At 36.3% G+C, this 17,618-nt stretch overlaps 1 protein-coding gene across 2 annotated transcripts in view; it reads left to right on the top strand.

The window, feature by feature from the left end:
- DCN (decorin) overlaps positions 1 to 14,160 on the top strand; it is a 39,028-nt gene extending 24,868 nt beyond the window's left edge. Inside the window, 3 exon segments of one of the 2 annotated variants that reach the window (NM_173906.4) lie at positions 4,804 to 4,897; positions 8,748 to 8,886; positions 13,129 to 14,160. In NM_173906.4, coding sequence (NP_776331.2) covers positions 4,804 to 4,897; positions 8,748 to 8,886; positions 13,129 to 13,323 — 428 coding nt within the window. In that variant the 3' untranslated portion in view covers positions 13,324 to 14,160. 2 annotated transcript variants of the gene reach the window in all.
- Positions 14,161 to 17,618: the final 3,458 nt, after the last annotated feature.

The raw sequence follows: 17,618 nt of genomic DNA, 5'->3' as shown, positions 1-17,618 counted from the left end.
TAAGCATGGAGAAAGGGCAGTGAATAGGATATAGGCCTGCCTTCAAGAAGCTTATTGCCTAGAGCAGAGCCAGGCAAGTAAACAGCCATCATCACAGTCACAGGGATAAGCTCACCATTCTAAGGTTTAGTCAGGAGAGGCTTTTAAGCCAACAAATCAGCAAAAATAAGTTTCTCTAATTTTCACAGTTTTCTGGTCCCAGGTATTTATTTCAGTCACACAAAGCCTCCTCCGTATTCTCAAATTTTCTCCTCAATCTGGCCTTTCCTCAGTTTAGATGTCTTGTTCTTGAATTGATACAAAATATAGGTACTTGCCCACAGAAAACAATTATCCTTTATTGTGCTTCTACTGAAATTTCAGGTCTAGAGAGTACTTAGTCCATAGGATGGTTCTTACTACCCCTTGCCCTCTCTATTGTATTTTTGCGACAAAGTGTTTTTGATACCCATTGATAGCAACTACTGGCATAGATGATAGATAGACAGATGATAGATCAATAGACAGATGATAGACTGATAGATAGATGAAGGGAGATTGATTTATAGTTCACAAAGTACTTTCATTTTGAGTCTCTGACTTGTTACACGGTAATAGGTAATTTTTACATCACCAGTGCACGGATTTTATATTTGTAAATATATTTTAATTTACATTTCAGTCCAGTTCAGTTCAGTCACTCAGTCGTGTCTGACTCTTTGTGACTCCATGAACTGCAGCACGCCAGGCCTCCCTGTCCATCACCAACTCCTGGAGTTCACTCAGACTTATGTCCATCGAGTCAGTGATGCCATCCAGCCATTTCATCCTCTGTCGTCCCCTTCTCCTCCTGCCCCTAATCCCTCCCAGTGTCAGAGTCTTTTCCAATGAGTTAACTCTTTGCGTGAGGTGGCCAAAGTACTGGAGTTTCAGCTTTAGCATCATTCCTTCCAAAGAAATCGCAGGGCTGATCTCCTTCAGAATGGACTGGGTGAAGCTCCTTGCAGTCCAAGGGACTCTCAAGAGTCTTCTCCAACACCACAGTTCAAAGCATCAATTCTTTGGCGCTCAGCCTTCTTCACAGTCCAACTCTCACATCCACACATGACCACAGGAAAAACCATAGCCTCGACTAGACGGACCTTTGTTGGCAAAGTAATGTCTCTGCTTTTGAATATGCTATCTAGGTTGGTCATAACTTTCCTTCCAAGGAGTAAGCGTCTTTTAATTTCATGGCTGCAATCACCATCTGCAGTGATTTTGGAGCCCAAAAAATCAAAGTCTGACAATGTTTCCACTGTTTCCCCATCTATTTCCCATGAAGTGATGGGACCGGATGCCATGATCTTTGTTTTCTGAATGTTGAGCTTTAAGCGAGCTTTTTCACTCTCCACTTTCACTTTCATCAAGAGGCTTTTTAGTTCCTCTTCACTTTCTGCCATAAGGGTGGTGTCATCTGCATATCTGAGGTTATTGATATTTCTCCCGGCAATCTTGATTCCAGCTTGTGCTTCTTCCAGTCCAGCGTTTCTCATGATGTACTCTGCATAGAAGTTAAATAAGCAGGGTGACAATATACAGCCTTGACGTACTCCTCCCCCTACTTGGAACCAGTCTGTTGTTCCATGTCCAGTTCTAACTGTTGCTTCCTGACCTGCATACAGATTTCTTAAGAGGCAGGTCAGGTGGTCTGGTATTCCCATCTCTTTCAGAATTTTCCACAGTTTATTGTGATCCACACAGTCAAAGGCTTTGGCATAGTCAAGAAAGCAGAAATAGATGTTTTTCTGGAACTCTTGCTTTTTTGATGATCCAGCGGATGTTGGCAATTTGATCTCTGGTTCCTCTGCCTTTTCTATACATTTAGAATATACATATATATTCTATACATTTAGAATATACATATATATTCTCTAAAGCCTTAGAGCTGTAGGAAGTAAAGTAAAGTAGCTTGAATTTAAAGTCCAGGTATTTTTTATTACTTCATGCTACCAGATGACTTGCATTAAAGCACATTCTTTGATTTTGCTGTCCTTCTAATTACATCTCCTAAATATAGCTCAATAACACGTTTCATCAGTTAGTGATCAGTTTTCCTTGATTTCTTATATCTGTTTATTACTATGCGAGGGCTCTTTTCTCATCTTTTCTACTTGCTTTTATTTATTAAACTCTTAATAGCATTAAAATCATAATAACTCAGTTTTATTAAGCACTTATGCCAAATGCTTTTCATGAATTCTGTTATATTATGCAAAATGCTTTTCTTGGCTTCTGTTATATGAATCTCAAAATGACCCTTTTAAGTAGTATTATCACACCTGTCTTATAATTGAGGAAAATAAATCTGAAAGACATAAAGTAAATTGTGACCAAAGCCTCCAAGCTAGCCAGTGGCACGGCTGGCTTGTGCTAGGCTGATGCTGTAACTCATGTGTTTGACCATTTCATTCTGCTGTCATCTTAAGTCCTTCTTCCTGTGCATATCTATACCTGTGTCATGTAAGAGTCTAGCTTTCCTAGACTGGTACCCTTACACCTGAACGTAGCCTCTTTCCAGGAGTCTTAATTTCCACATGTTATCTCCGTTCACTGAGTGACATCAAAAGGCAGTGGAGTGGAGTATAGATTTATGTTCACACTGTGAAGTCAGACCTTCCTGGGTGAGAGGACTGGCTCAGTCATTTAGTTATCCTGTGACTTCAGGCTTATTATTCCACACTTCTAAAACCTCAGTTTTGCTACCTATAAAATGGTGGTATTAGTGACGCCTCTCTTGTAGGATATTTGTGAGGGTTAATAGATATAAATAAGACTTGTACATACACAGTATCTGGCCCAAAGTAAGCTCTCAATATATTTTATCTTAAAAATGGAAAAGGAAAAGAAAAAGCAGTAACAGGTGTAGAATCTTTGGCTAAATGCTACTGTGGCAGAGGCTAATGATGTTTTCTATAAATTTGGATCTCTGATGAGATGGCTGGATGGCATCACTGACTCGATGGATGTGAGTCTCAGTGAACTCCGGGAGTTGGTGATGGACAGGGAGGCCTGGCGTGCTGCGATTCATGGGGTCACAAAGAGTCGGACACGACTGAGCGACTGATCTGATCTGATCTGACCCTCCTATTGCAAACTTCTCTTTCACAGTGAAACTTACCATAACTTTCCTTTTGGGAAACTGATGTCCCAAAGGGAAGACACTTAGAAATGAGGTAAGAATGAGGAATGTGATGATGATTGTTGTTCCAGAGACATTACATTTTTAAAAACACCTTTTCATAGTGGCAGGGAAGAAAGGATGTACATTCACTGCCTTGCTCTGTACTCACTTGCTTTATTTATGAGAGTATTTTAAAAATCCACATTTATATATTCTGAGACTAAAGTGATTGAAATCCCTTAGTCCTTATTGACTTTGATTTCCTGACATTTATTTGCAAAAATCATGCCATTGTTATTTCATTTTCTTCAGTGAAGAGCATGTTATTCTCTTTGGCCATCTGGGAGCATACCACAGTCCCCACTTAGTAGCTAGATAACCTACAAAATGGGTAACTGTGAATCTCTGTTTCTTCATCAGTGAAACAGAATTAATGAAAAATAAATTAATATATTGAAAAAACTTACATGAGCTAGGTTAGGAAAATGCTAATCTCAGTGTTCCGCACATAACAGACAGTTAGTAAAGCAGAAGTTCCTTTCTTTGGTATCTCCCACATAAATCATACTACTGTTGAGAAATTAATAGTCATTTTCAAATAAAATATGGAATAAACTTTTACATTAAATGGAATGTTTTGATTGAGTTCAGTGGGATGTAATGAAAATTTCAAGCCGAACATAACCTGTGATTTTCCAATTTTATTCATTATAGACAAAGAACCAACCCTATCTGCTAAGCAGATGTTAGTTCTCCATGTAACCAATTTGCTATTTTCTTTGTAGTTGTTGCTGTTCTTATAAACGGAACAATATGTAGTTTTTAAAAAACTGTATAAAAACATAATAGATCCTCAGATGGCAAGAGGAAATGAAAATATAGTATTTAAACTTTTATACTTAACATTACTACATTTTCAGAGGTCATAGCCATTCACAAGGTACTATCCAGAGGTCTAGCTGATACGCTGGTTTTCCCCAGGTGCCCTACCTATGACAGATCACTTGATTATAGGACTCGGTATTCCTCTTGTATAAAGAAACAGTCTTAATTTAAAAGGATCAAGTAAGCTCTTTCTACACATCATGTTACAGAAACATTTGATGTTTTTATGGAAAAATTGATTAAAACTAAAGCCAGCACAGTATATAAGTATTAGTTATTAATGAATCTCAGTAAGGAAATACATGATTAAGGTTGTTTATAGGTTGAACTTATCCATAATTACTAATTTATACTTCAAATGCCAAAAGCTTCATTTTAGAGTCATTATCCTCTGTCAATGGCAGTGTGAGCCCATTAACAAAGCTGTGAGAAACTAATGAGATTCAAAGAAGAGAAGTCTTCACTTCTACAACTGTACTGACAGTGTCTAGGACAAAAATCTACTTCATGATAATCTACTACATAGCAAACACAGTTTGTTAAAATCAGTTTAGGATAAAAGTAGAAATGGCTTGTACTACTTCCGAAAACATGTATTATTGTAAAAGGGATGAAGGAAAAAGATGAAAAGCAAAACTGATGAATAAGATGAAAAGCAAATCCTTTGAAACTGAATGTCATTTGGAAAATTGATGACATGTGTCTGCATTAAGTCTTCATACATTCTCTAATTATATTTCTCTGCTAATTTAACTTCCTGTATTTCCATATTTCAGGTCTTCCTCCTTCCCTTACTGAATTACATCTCGATGGCAACAAAATCACCAAAGTTGATGCAGCTAGCCTGAAAGGACTGAATAATTTGGCTAAGTAATAACGTTATTTCATAATATTCTATCAGTGAAATGGATCAGTATATTAGTGCCTATATGCTCAGAATTAGAAACATGATGATTGATTTTTGCCTGTACCACAATTTTTGTTTTTGTTACTAATAACCACAAACTTCTGCTGAATTATTTAAAATTAAAAAAAAACTAATGAAATAGTGTACTTATCATAAGTCCACTAATATCTGCCTTATATTTTATGAATACCATACTGTTTTTAGATTAAGATATATCATATGTACCAAGTATTTGATTATATCCGTATTCTCATGCAATATGTTCTAACTTAATTGTATCAAACAGAAGTCTAAGTAATTATAACATAGTGTTCAGAATTTGAAAATGTATTAAAATGAAAGCTACCAGGACATGAAAATATTGGGCATCTTACAGCATGTATTAGAATACATATCATGTGATTGTCTAACTCCTGTTCTCTGAAGAGTTTAAAATGTCTCTCTGGACTTTACATATACTCTCAAAAATTTTTTTATGACCCTTCTAAACTTTTTTTCCTTATAGATGATCATTAATGCCCATTCTGCTTTCTAACCTAATTTCAATTTTTTTTTTATATTTGTAATCTGGCGAAGCAGTAAAAAGAGAGTGTTGGCAGACCCTTTCAACTGTCTTCACGAACAGTCTGCTCCTGATTCACATGTACTGCTGATGTCCTTGCTGAGAAGCATAGTGTTATGCCAAATTGGCTCACTCCTTTTTTTGCACATAAATTTCATCATGGATAAATAAATACAAAGCATATCATTTATCTTTGAGAAATACATAAAAGCAGATGCATATATAGTGCAGTTTTCCCCTGTTTCTGTGCGTATCCCCCAGTGACCCAGGGGAGCGTGAGGGATGAAGGTGATATATGCATGTGACTGTAGCTGCAATATATAACCCTGGTGCCTCAAATGATAAGAAACCCGTTATCTAAAGCAATTTTAATTAGTCTCGAATGGAGAAAATAATATTCAAAATAGTGTCACCTACCTTTGTATGTTGACTAAGCCTCTCTAACTAGAGAGGAATATAGGAAAATAAATTGCATTTCTCACTGTGTAGAAGTGTCTTTGAAAGAAAATGAAGTTGCTCAGTCATGTCCGACTCTTTGCGACCCCATGGACTGTAGCCTACCAGGCTCCTCAGTCCATGGGATTTTCTAGGCAAGAATACTGGAGTGGATTGCCATTTCCTTCTCCAGGGGATCTTTGCAATCCCTCTCCAGCGATTGAACTTGGGTTCCCGCATTGTAGGCAGACACTTTACCATCTGAGCTACCAGGGAAGCCTTAGGACAGCTATTATTATTGGATTTTATTGGATTATTATCAATAGTATCAGGAGGAGTATAAGTAGTAGGGATTGGCAATAGTATAAAATTCTAAACATGGTAAATCATTTATAATATTGTGCCATTTTAGAAAAGTAAGTTTATTTTGTGCTGAAAGTGGTATGGAGACTTTAAGATTCCACACTTTAAAATTAACATCACATACTTTTTATCAAACAGAAGCATAAAGAGCTAATAAACTTTGAGAAGGTCAATAGAAATGAAGATTTTTGTTTAAAAAGATTTTGAATTCAAGTCATTAAATAAGAGAAAATTGCCTCACTGGCCAGGCAAACTTTCTCAATTCTTGAATTGATTAAATACATTTCTCTTTGGAATCAAGTTCAGAAAAATCTATCTCATAAAGCATCAAATCCTTATGTTGTTTGCTCCTCCCTGATTCTGGAACATGAGAGGTACATTGGTGCTGAAAATCAAAACTGTGAAAAGGAGAAAAAAGCAGCCACTCATCTCAGAACATTGTTGCAAATATTCCAATTAATTATTAGGAACAAGTAAAGAGAAAATCCTATATATCCCTCTGCAAGAATATAAAGTGGTTTTCAGGCAAACTTCCCTTTTCTTATTAAGCATATATACCATATGCTCTGCTAATAGGTGGAATTTTCTTAGATGGAAGGAATCATGGTTTTTGAGCCACGTCTCCTCTGCCATCACTAGCCTAGAACAAAAGTCTTTAACATAATAGGTTCTAAAAAACATTTGATGAGTGAATATAAATTGATCATTGAAAATGTAGTTTCCTTCAATTAGATTATTAGGAATATTACATTCTAAGAAATGTATTAGTCCAAATTAGGTATGGGACTTGGAGTGCTGTAAGAACTAGGAGTCAAAGTTCTGAAATAGAAAAGGAAAGACCAGAAACAGATGAAAGTTTAAGACTGAGGGAAAGACAAAATATTATGAGACAAGGTGCCAGGGTGATAATCAACAAGTAAGGCAAGCCACCTGTGTTATCAATAGCCTAAAATCAGCACAGTTTAATCTCAGTTATTTCAAATACCAAGTCATGATGAAAATTGGAAGACTTTGGTTACCTAAAGTGAAAGTTGCTCAGTTATGTCCAACTCTTTGCGGATCCCATGGACTATACAGTCCATGGAATTCTCCAGGCCAGAATAGTGAAATGGAGAGCAGTTCCCTTCTCCAGGGGATCTTCCCAACCCAGGGATAGAACCCAGGTCTCCTGCATTGCAGGCAGATTCTTTACCAGCTTAGCCACCAGGGAAGCCCTACGCCAACATTAAATCCCAAAAGGGCTCAAAAATCTCAACTCACTGAAGGCAAGCAGGAATCATTCTTCAAAAACGGCCAAGTCTTTTTCACTAAATTTGCGGAAATTCAAGAAATTCTTCTGCTTTCTCTCCCTTTGAGCTTTCAGGTTCTCTTCTACTACTTTATTGCCTCATCTCTCTCTGCCCTTTTCGATTGACAGCACCCTGGTTCTGACAGATACTGAGAATGTTGGGTACAGTGGTTCTGTCTTCAAGTCAGCTTCTTCTGAGTTTTGAATCTGATTTACTGTGAGGGAGGGCTTCCGTGGTGGCTCAGTGGTAAAGAATCTGCCTGCAACGCAGGAGCCGCAGGTTCAAACCCTGGGTCTTGAAGATCCCCTGGAGGGCATGACAACCCACTCCAGTATTTTCACCTGGAGAGTCCCATAGACAGAAGAGCCTGGCAGGCTCCAGTCTATAGGGTCACAGAGAGTCGAATATGACTGAAGTGACCTAGCACGCACTGTGAGGGAACATCAAAGCTGCAGACTCCCACTTGTTAAACATTTAATTAAAAAAATACAACCCAGAACCTTGAGTGGCATTGTATGAGAAATGGAAGAGGGGGCAAGATCAGGGTCAGAGATCAGGGCTCTAAGGCTCATAGCTCAGAGGTCAGTGTCAGAAGCCAGAAATATTGATGCTAGGCATATTCTGACAGTAACAGATTGTCATTGATAGACTCTTTTAAACACATTTTCTGTTGAGCTTTCTGGCAGGTAGATTTATTGACATTACAAACGTTCACTTTTTATTTACAACAAATAAATTTATACAATAAAAATACAATTGCTTGATTTACAAAGTGACCAAGATAGTAATAGTGTCCCTTTCATTTTGCCTCAGTTGAGTTAACTGCATTCATTATACAATCAACTCTTCATCACATCAAGCTCTGGGTTAGTACCAGATATACAAGACAGTCACTTTTCTCAAAGCAAGACACACAAGTACACAGCCCCTTGAGTATTACAAGAGGGTGACAACAGGGTGCTATATGAGCATTCACTAGGAGCAGACTGTATCTGAGATGAAACCTTAAGAACAAATGGGTTCTATCCAAGCTCAAATAGTATGGGAAAAATCACATTAGGCAGAGGTAACAGTAAGTACAAAAACAAAACAAAAAAATGCCTTTCCTATTGTAAGAAGGCATCCATGTGCAGTGGATCCATTCATTTCTGTTTTCTGTTGCAGGTTGGGACTGAGTTTCAACAGCATCTCTGCGGTTGACAATGGCTCTTTGGCCAACACTCCTCATTTGAGGGAACTTCATTTGAACAACAACAAGCTTGTCAAAGTGCCCGGTGGGCTGGCCGATCATAAGTACATCCAGGTAACATAAAGCCACTACCTACTGTGAGGAATATCTAGGGAGCAAATCATCCCTACTGGGATGCCTGGAGGCAGGAAGTTCTGCTTAGAAATGTTTTTGCAGAGAGATATTTTTGATGTTTCTACATGAATTTTCATTCTGGTTCTGTGAGATATATAGGTTTAAATTAGTATTAATTTTTTGAAAATTAGGACTACTACCTTGAAATTACTATAATACTTGCTTCCAGAATGTAATTTATTTTTTATGAAACAAGGTAGTTTCAAGATACAGATCAGTGTAACAAATATATAGTGGTTAGATATCATCTGTAATCTATAGATATGAAATAAAATAGTAGTTTTAACTTTGAGTTTCAACAAACATCTTGTAGGTCAAAAGACAATGTTTACCTAGCAGTGTGACTGAGTCAACTTCCTATAAATTATCAGTTATCATGTATTCTTAAAGATAAGAAGATATGGTTCAGTGGTTCACTATAATAGAGCTTTACAGTTCATAAACCTATAAATGTAAGTCATGCCTATTACTTTAAGTAGTCATAGTGATTTCATATATAACAATATAAGATTTCCATTGTGATCTTGAGGAAATTAAACAAACATGTTATTTAAATTGTGTATTTTTAAAAGATTGTATATACGAAAAGCTCAACATATAGTGTGTCTTACTGTGGTCACAGAGAAAATATCATCAAACATGCCGTTTTGAAATCTTTGTTGAATATCAGCAAATTTCATGGACATTTACCCAGGGCCCCACATTCAGAAGGACCTTACTCTTAGTTTCCCATTTCCAGTTGGCATCCGTGTACTCATATTAACTGCATTTCTAGAGGCTCTTAGGGGTTTCACCCACTCTACTTTTTTTTTTCTATATCCATATAGTCCAAATATTTTTAGTAAAATTATGTAATTATCCAACTATCACCACAATCTAGTTTTAGAATATTTTCATTACCTCCAAAATAGGCCTCTTATATATTTATTTCTAGTTGTTCTCAATCTCGTCCCCAGGCACAGGGAATCATTAATCTGTTTTTGTCTTCTCTATACATTTCTTTTCTAAATGTAATCATACAAGGTGTGGCTTTTGGCTTCTTTCACTTATCAGAGTAATTTTAGGTCATCCACATCACAGCATGTGTCAGTAATTCATTCATTTTTATTGATGACTTGCACATCATTATATGGATATACCACATTTTATTTTGCTAGTACTATACCTTTTGATAACTAACTTCTGATTATATTTAGAAATTAGAAATGAAGTTCCTCTAACCTTGTTCTTAGTTTTCAAAATTTTGGCTGTTCTTGTTTCTTTGCATTCCATTCAAATTTTAGGGCCGGCTTGTTCATTTCTTCTCAAATAGATTGCCAGGGCTTCAATAGGAATTGTGTTGAATCTATAGATCATTCAGGAAAGAATTGTCCTTGTAATAACTTCAAGTCTTCAAATGCACAAACATGGAATATCTCTATTTTGTCTTTATTTTCTCACAGCAATATTTTGGCATTTTTAGTATGCAAGTTTTACAATTTATTAAGTTCATTTCTAAATTTTGTGTTATTTTTGGTGCTGTTATGGATGGTTTCCTTTAACTTTATTTTTGAGTTTTTTTGTTAGTTTATAGAAATTCAATAGATTTTTGTACATCTACCTTCTGTCCTAGTTCTAGGGTCCTGTGCTAAAATTATTTTTAATTGTAGTACTTTTAATACATTCCTTTGGATATTCTACATTCAGGATCTTGTAATTTGTAAATAAAGAGAATTTTAATTATTCTTTCTTATCTGAATTTTAAAAATTTCTTTTCTTGCTTCATTGCATTGGCTGGAATCTATGGTACAATGTTGGTAGAAGTGATGGAATTAGACATCTTTGAACACTGGGGTATGTGTGACCTCCAATTAAAAAAAAAAAAGAAATTAGATATCTTTGTTTGATCCCTATTTTACAAGGGCAATCAACCTTTTGTCATTAAGCGTGATGCTAACTATAGGTCTTTTGTACGTGCTCTTTATCAAGTTAAAAATGTTTCCTTTGATTTTTAATTTACTGAAAATTTTTATCATAAATGTGTGTTTTTTCCCAATGTTTTCTCTTTCTGTTGAGATCATGTGATTTTTGCTTTTATTCCTTTAATATGCTATATTAATTGATTTCCAGTTAAATAAATTTTACATCCTTCAGAAAAATCATGTTTTGTTTTGACCATGGTGAACAGTCCTTTTTTAAATATGTTGTGATATATAATTTCCTAATATTTTGTTAATTTTTTGTCTATATTCATATGTGATATTATGACTATAGCTTTCTTTATTGTGATGATTTTTGTCTGGCTGTAAGAAAATATTGACCTCATATAATGACTTGGAAATTTAATTTCCTTTTTACACAGACTAAGACTTGCTTTATGTCTTGATATTTCCTTCTCTTATTTTAACTATTAGCCATAGACTCTCACCAAGCACCTCTCCTTTCTTTTTAATCATTGTTAAACAATGGAGACTGTCAAATGACAACAAGAAATTTTCAAAGTTTGAGAATCACATACACACATACACACATACACACCTTACAGATATTGTTTTGATATTAATATCCCTTGTTTCTGTTTTTGTAAGACATCTATGGTTCTCTTCATAAACCTTTTTCTTAATCAAGACTCTTAATCAGCATATGAATACAAATATTCTGGTGGGTGGAACAATATTTCAAGTCAGTTATTTTAAGGAAGGACCTCATAGATTTTATAGCTTGCTTTAGAAATTATTACTTTACCATTATATTTTTGCCTTGGTTTTATGATCAATCACTTCTGTTCTTCAGAATTCACATATAAATAATGGGAGTAAAAACTCATTTTCAAACTTCTTTTTAAGTCTGATATTTAGTTTTGCTAAAAAAAAAATCTATGAACAAATTGCCATTGTCTTAAACATAACCATAATATATTTCAGAAAAAAATTTCTAATGAACTATAATATTATATTCATTGAATAGTACTTATAACTTAGAATACATCTTTGTTAAAAATTTCTAGGTCTGCTTATTCCAAATACAGTGACATTCAAGTATTTCTTAGAGTTTGTGATTTTTAATTCTGATTCTAATACTCTATACCCTCTCATACTTTACTATATTACTTCCTTATTTTAGGCTAATTCTTTAAATAGTCTATAATTTTATCTTTGCCCTGAAAACATAATATTCCATGTGGATACAATTTATGAAATAACCATGAAATCATTCATTTATTCATTCAACACATATTTGTTGAACATCTACCCTGTTCTAGCAGACACCAGAGATATAGTCACAAACAAAACAGAACAGGTTTCCTGCCTCATAGAGCTTTTATTTTAGAGGAGCAAAACAGAAAAATTATAGTGATCATTGCTATGAATAAAAATAAATATAATTGGAACAGCAAACAGCAGAATGGGATAGTCAAGAAAGACTTCTTTGGTAAGGATAAATGAATTACATGAGTCAGTAAGCCTGGCAGACACCTTGGAGTTTATGGCAAAAGAAGGATGTGGTGTGTGTCAACCTGAGGAGGGACAGTGCTCTAGTTGAAGAGAAGCGAGTAGGTCAGGGAGGTTGGACTAAACGGTGAAGGGAGGTGAGCTCAGAGTAGAAGGATGGCCAGCCATTGTGAGAACTTTAGATTTTACTCTGCATGAGATGGGAAGCTGCTGGGGTACTGAGGCAGGATGATATAACTTGCTTACTTTTTAAAAGAATTGTTGGAAGGAAGGAAAGTAGGAAGGTAGAAAAGAGAAAGAAAGAACAGACTTCAAGAAGGCAAAAGAGGAAACAGGAAGATCAGAGCAGCTTCAATAATTTAGAAGGAGATAATAGTGGCTTTGGATAAGGTTGTAGGAGTAGATATGGGGAGAAGAACTGGATTACACGTTTTTGTGTTTTTTTAAGGTTACATTGGCAGGATTTGTTGATGGTAAGGCAGAGAGTATAAGACAGGGAGAGTCAAAGATAATGGCAATGTTTTTAGCCTGAGTCATCTGGAAAGACTGAAATGCCATATACTGAGATAAGGAAGACTAAGGAAGGGAAAAACAAGATTAAAAAGGGAGAGAGAAACCAAACATTTGGTTTGATAAGTATTAAGATATTTAAACTGAAGGATGAGCATGCTAAAAAAGAATTAAGTGTTCACCTGTACGGTCTCCATATATTTAGAGAAAAATAACCATGTGCCATTATTTGGGGTTGCAGGTTGTCTACCTTCACAACAACAATATCTCTGCAATCGGCTCTAACGACTTCTGCCCACCCGGATACAACACCAAAAAGGCTTCTTATTCAGGAGTGAGCCTTTTCAGCAACCCAGTCCAGTACTGGGAGATCCAGCCATCCACCTTCCGATGTGTCTATGTGCGTGCTGCCGTTCAGCTTGGAAACTACAAGTAGCTCCCAAGAAAACCCTCATTTTTATAACCTGGCAAAATCCCATTAATGTCATTGCTCAGAAAAACAAAAAAACAAAAAAAAAAGAAAACTAGATACTGGAAATCTATCTGCAATGTGGATGTTTTTCCCACATGACTTATTATGCATAAAGCCAAATATGCAGTTTAAGTAATTGCCTACAATAAAAAAATATTTTGCCTGCCATTTTCAGAATCCTTTTTTGAAGCTTATTATTGATGTTAACTGAGCTATTGCAGATATTCTTGTTTCACTAAATGTAAAATTTGGAGTAAACAATTTTAGTAGAGCATTTAATTTCCGGAAAGAATCAAATAAAAATGGTATCAATCTTCTGTAACTCACGGCGGGGGATTAGCTCCATTGACATAGTCTAGCAATGTATTCATCCATATTATTATTGATAAAGCCTCATTTGAGTGTGTGAATTCAATCCAGGCTATGTAAAATTTTTGCTAATGTCATTGTTTTGAAAAAAATAAATTCACAAGTACATTTAAACTTACTATTGTATAAAGGTGTAATTTTAAATCTTCCCTAAACTCAATCTTCTGAAGGGAGTAGACATTGCTTTCTTGATAAAAACAGCACATCTTTTCAAGTTCTCAGGTTTGTATTCTACCCCTGTCCTTTGATGTTTGTGTATTATAACTTACTTAATCTATATTCAGTGTTAAGCTGCTGCTGCTGCTAAGGCACAAAACTGACTTTTTCTTATTGGTCTAAAAAAAGAATATTTTCAGTTACTGGATACTAAATTCGTTTTAAAACTTTGTGTATAATCAATCTGCTCACATAAACATTTCTGTCCTTACTAGACGTATTAGAAATATTTCCTGCATTTAGCTAAACCTTCGGTTTTATAAATTCTTTTGTGTCGAATTTAAAAATAGCTATCAAAGCAGATCATTCAACAAGCCTGGGGAATGGGCTGCTTTACCAAGAGTAAATATTTATCAAAAAGTACGCGTGTGATATCAATGTCTAATAAGCAAACACGTGAGAACAGTCTATGTCTTCTATAACCTTGTATGTTTTCTGATTGTAAATACTGCAACCCAAACTGGTTTAAACTATGAGGGGAAATACAAAACAGTCTTGCTAGTAGGTGAGCCTTTATCAGAGTTTCTCATCAATTCTTTCAGCTTTGCCTTCCTGCATTACGTTTTCAGGCTGGCCTCTCTTATGGCTGCACAATATGAACTTCCTCCATCATTGACTCCCAGACATATTAACACATGTAACATGTGTTACATTAACATATAACACAAGAGCATATTAACACAAAATTCCAGGAAAAGTCATGAGATTGTCCCTCACTATTACATACAGACTTCACAACCCTGTAGAGTAAATACTATTGTTATCCCCATTTTGTAGAAAAGTCAACTAAAATTAGGAGAAATTTAGTAACTTTCCCATAGTCAAATACCTGGGAAATACCTGGCAACAGAGCTTTCTCTTTTAATCTTTGTACAAATCAGGGTCTGGTAGAAAACAGAATTCACCCCAGAGAATTTAAATGAAAGCAATTTGATGACGGGGCTGCTCTAGAGTGTGCTCAGAGTTAGCCACAGGAAACAAGGGATGGTGAGGCACCTAGGAATGGACAATGGAGGAAAGGCATTCCCACCCATGTGGCTGATGGACAGGAGAAGAACTGAATTTCCGGAGCTAAGTGAGAGGATGCATCCAGGGAGGCATGCTCCTGGTGGGATGCAGTACCCACCAGAGGTGAAGAACTGAAGTAGGGTAACTACCTTCCCTTCCCACTTCAGGTCCTCCCACTGGTCAAACCTCAAGGGAAGACAGTCCTTAAAGAAAACCAGAGATTAAGCCACCTCCTGGGCTGAGTGGGGAGGAGAGGGGAATGGATGTCTTCAGGACATTCAGAGAATAGCCCAAACACTGTAATCGTATCTGTAGGATCATTGAACACGTTCCACCAGCTAAGCATGAGCTTCCCTGGTGGCCTTAGAGGTAAAGAATTCGCCTGCCAGTGCAGGAACATAAGAGACACAGGTTTGATCTCTGGGTCAGGAAGACCCGCTGGAGGCGGGCACAGCAAACTACTCCAATGTTCCTGCCTAGAGAATTGCATGGACAGAGGAGCTGGTGGGCTACAGTTCGTAGGTTGTAAAGAGTGGGACACGACTGAAGCAACTTAGTACACACTCATCTAAGCATTACATTTGCATTGTAGGTCATCCCAGGCAGTTTTTCTGACCCCGATTATTTTAGACTTTTCTGCATTGAGCAGAAGTATTAATGCAGAGATGCATTAGCAGAGGTGCTAATAAATACAAAAATATTTGACAAAACTTTGTCAAATGATTAGCTAAATCTGATTTTCCGTTGTGAAACACTAGACTGCTTTTATAATGGCTTTGACTAAAGCAGAGTTTACTTATTGAAAGAAATGTAGTTAGTGTCAAAAATCGAAGCGTAAACAGAAAACGCATACTGTCAATATTAATGGGCAGTCAATTATGTATTGTACATAAATATAGCAGAAAACCAAAATAATATTTGCATAATCATGAAGATCATAAGAATCAAAGCTTGAGCTCTAAGCTGTTTTGGTTAAAATCATATTCTCCTCATACCAGTTACTGCCTGGGATATACAAAGCTCTGTAGGAACAGTTTAATTATGTGGCAGACTCCCATGAAGTGATTATGCTAGTGATTTTTATTCATAATCCGTTATCAGTCCATAACTGGAAGAAGCTATTTACTGCGTTAGCATACTCTATTCATTCTTTTGTTCATTCATTTATTCAATAAACTAGCAGTGAATGTATTGCAGACATGTGATAACTCTTGGTAGAAAGATAAGAATGACAACAATAACAGTAGCAGAAATAGACATTTATTTCTGGAGTTTATTCAGTGCATACAACAAATTGCCAGCTTTTGTATTTGGCTCTTTGGGGACCATGTCTACTTATCACAAAAAATCCATAAGACTGTGTTATTCCATTTCACAGATGATGAAATTGAGATATTGGAAATGCAGAGTCAGAATCATAGTCCTGATCAGGTTAGAATCAGCCTTTGTTTTGCAAAAATTTATATAGTTCTGCTGCTGCTAAGTCGCTTCAGTCGTGTCCGACTCTGTGCGACCCCATAGACTGGCAGCCCAGCAGGCTCCACTGTCCCTGGGATTCTCCAGGCAAGAATACTGGAGTGGGTTGCCATTTCCTTCTCCAATGCATGAAAGTGAAAAGTGAAAGTGAAGTCGCTCAGTCGTGTCCGACTCTTAGCGACCCCATGGACTGCAGCCTATCAGGCTCCTCCATCCATGGGATTTTCCAGGCAAGAGGACTGGAGTGGGGTGCCGTTGCCTTCAGCATGTCAGAACCAAAGGTGATAGTCTTTAATAAGGGAATCTATTCATGGTTCTCAGAAGTAGTCCTCTGTGTTAATGGGTTAGAGTATTGAGGTGCAGTTTCCATAAAAATAATCACTGTAATTTATTGAATATTATGATTTACCTGTATATAAAGCATCCTATTTGAGTTTCCTTGGTGGCTCATTCAGTAAAGAATCTGCCTGCAATGCAGAAGACCCAGGTTCGATCCCTGGGTCGAGAAGCTCTCCTGGAAAAGGGAACAGCTACTCACTCCAGTACTCTTGCCTGGGAAATCCCATGAGCAGAGGAGCCTGCCAGACCACAGCTCATAGGGTTGCAAAGAGTTGGACACAACTAAGCAACTAACACACACACAGAAAGCATCTTATTTAATATTTACAACAGCTCTGTGCACTATCTCTGGTTATTTAATATCCCTTTTACAGATGAGCAAATGGAGGTCCAGAGAAGTCAAGTAATTTTTCCATGGATATACAGCTTGTAAGTAAGAAAGGCAAATTTTCCATCACTTCAATGTGTTGTCTTCTGCTACTTTAAAATAGATCATACCCAACAATGAGGAATCACCGAACATCTCCCATATAATGTAGAGATATAAAATAATAGACAGTCTCACCAGTTCAAATTAGTGTCTTCACTTTTCAAAAAGGATACATTTGTTCATAAAAAATCGAAAATATTCTTCAACAACACTGTTCAGTTTTGAAAGTGTTCTCTATCAGTACTGTTCAGGCTTGTATCCACTAACCATACATGACTGTGAAATGATTGAAGAACTTACTTTTAAGTTTTATGTAATTTTAATGAATTTTAAGTTAATAGCCATATGTCGATATAATAATGGAAATCATATTCTTAATAATCACAATGATTTTAAATATCATTTTCATGGTACAGAGTGA

The sequence above is a fragment of the Bos taurus genome, chromosome 5 (genome assembly GCF_002263795.3).
Source record: "Bos taurus isolate L1 Dominette 01449 registration number 42190680 breed Hereford chromosome 5, ARS-UCD2.0, whole genome shotgun sequence".
Classification (NCBI taxonomy): domain Eukaryota; kingdom Metazoa; phylum Chordata; class Mammalia; order Artiodactyla; family Bovidae; genus Bos; species Bos taurus.
The sequence above is the reverse complement of the archived record's forward strand: the minus strand, read 5'-3'. Positions and strand labels throughout refer to the sequence as shown.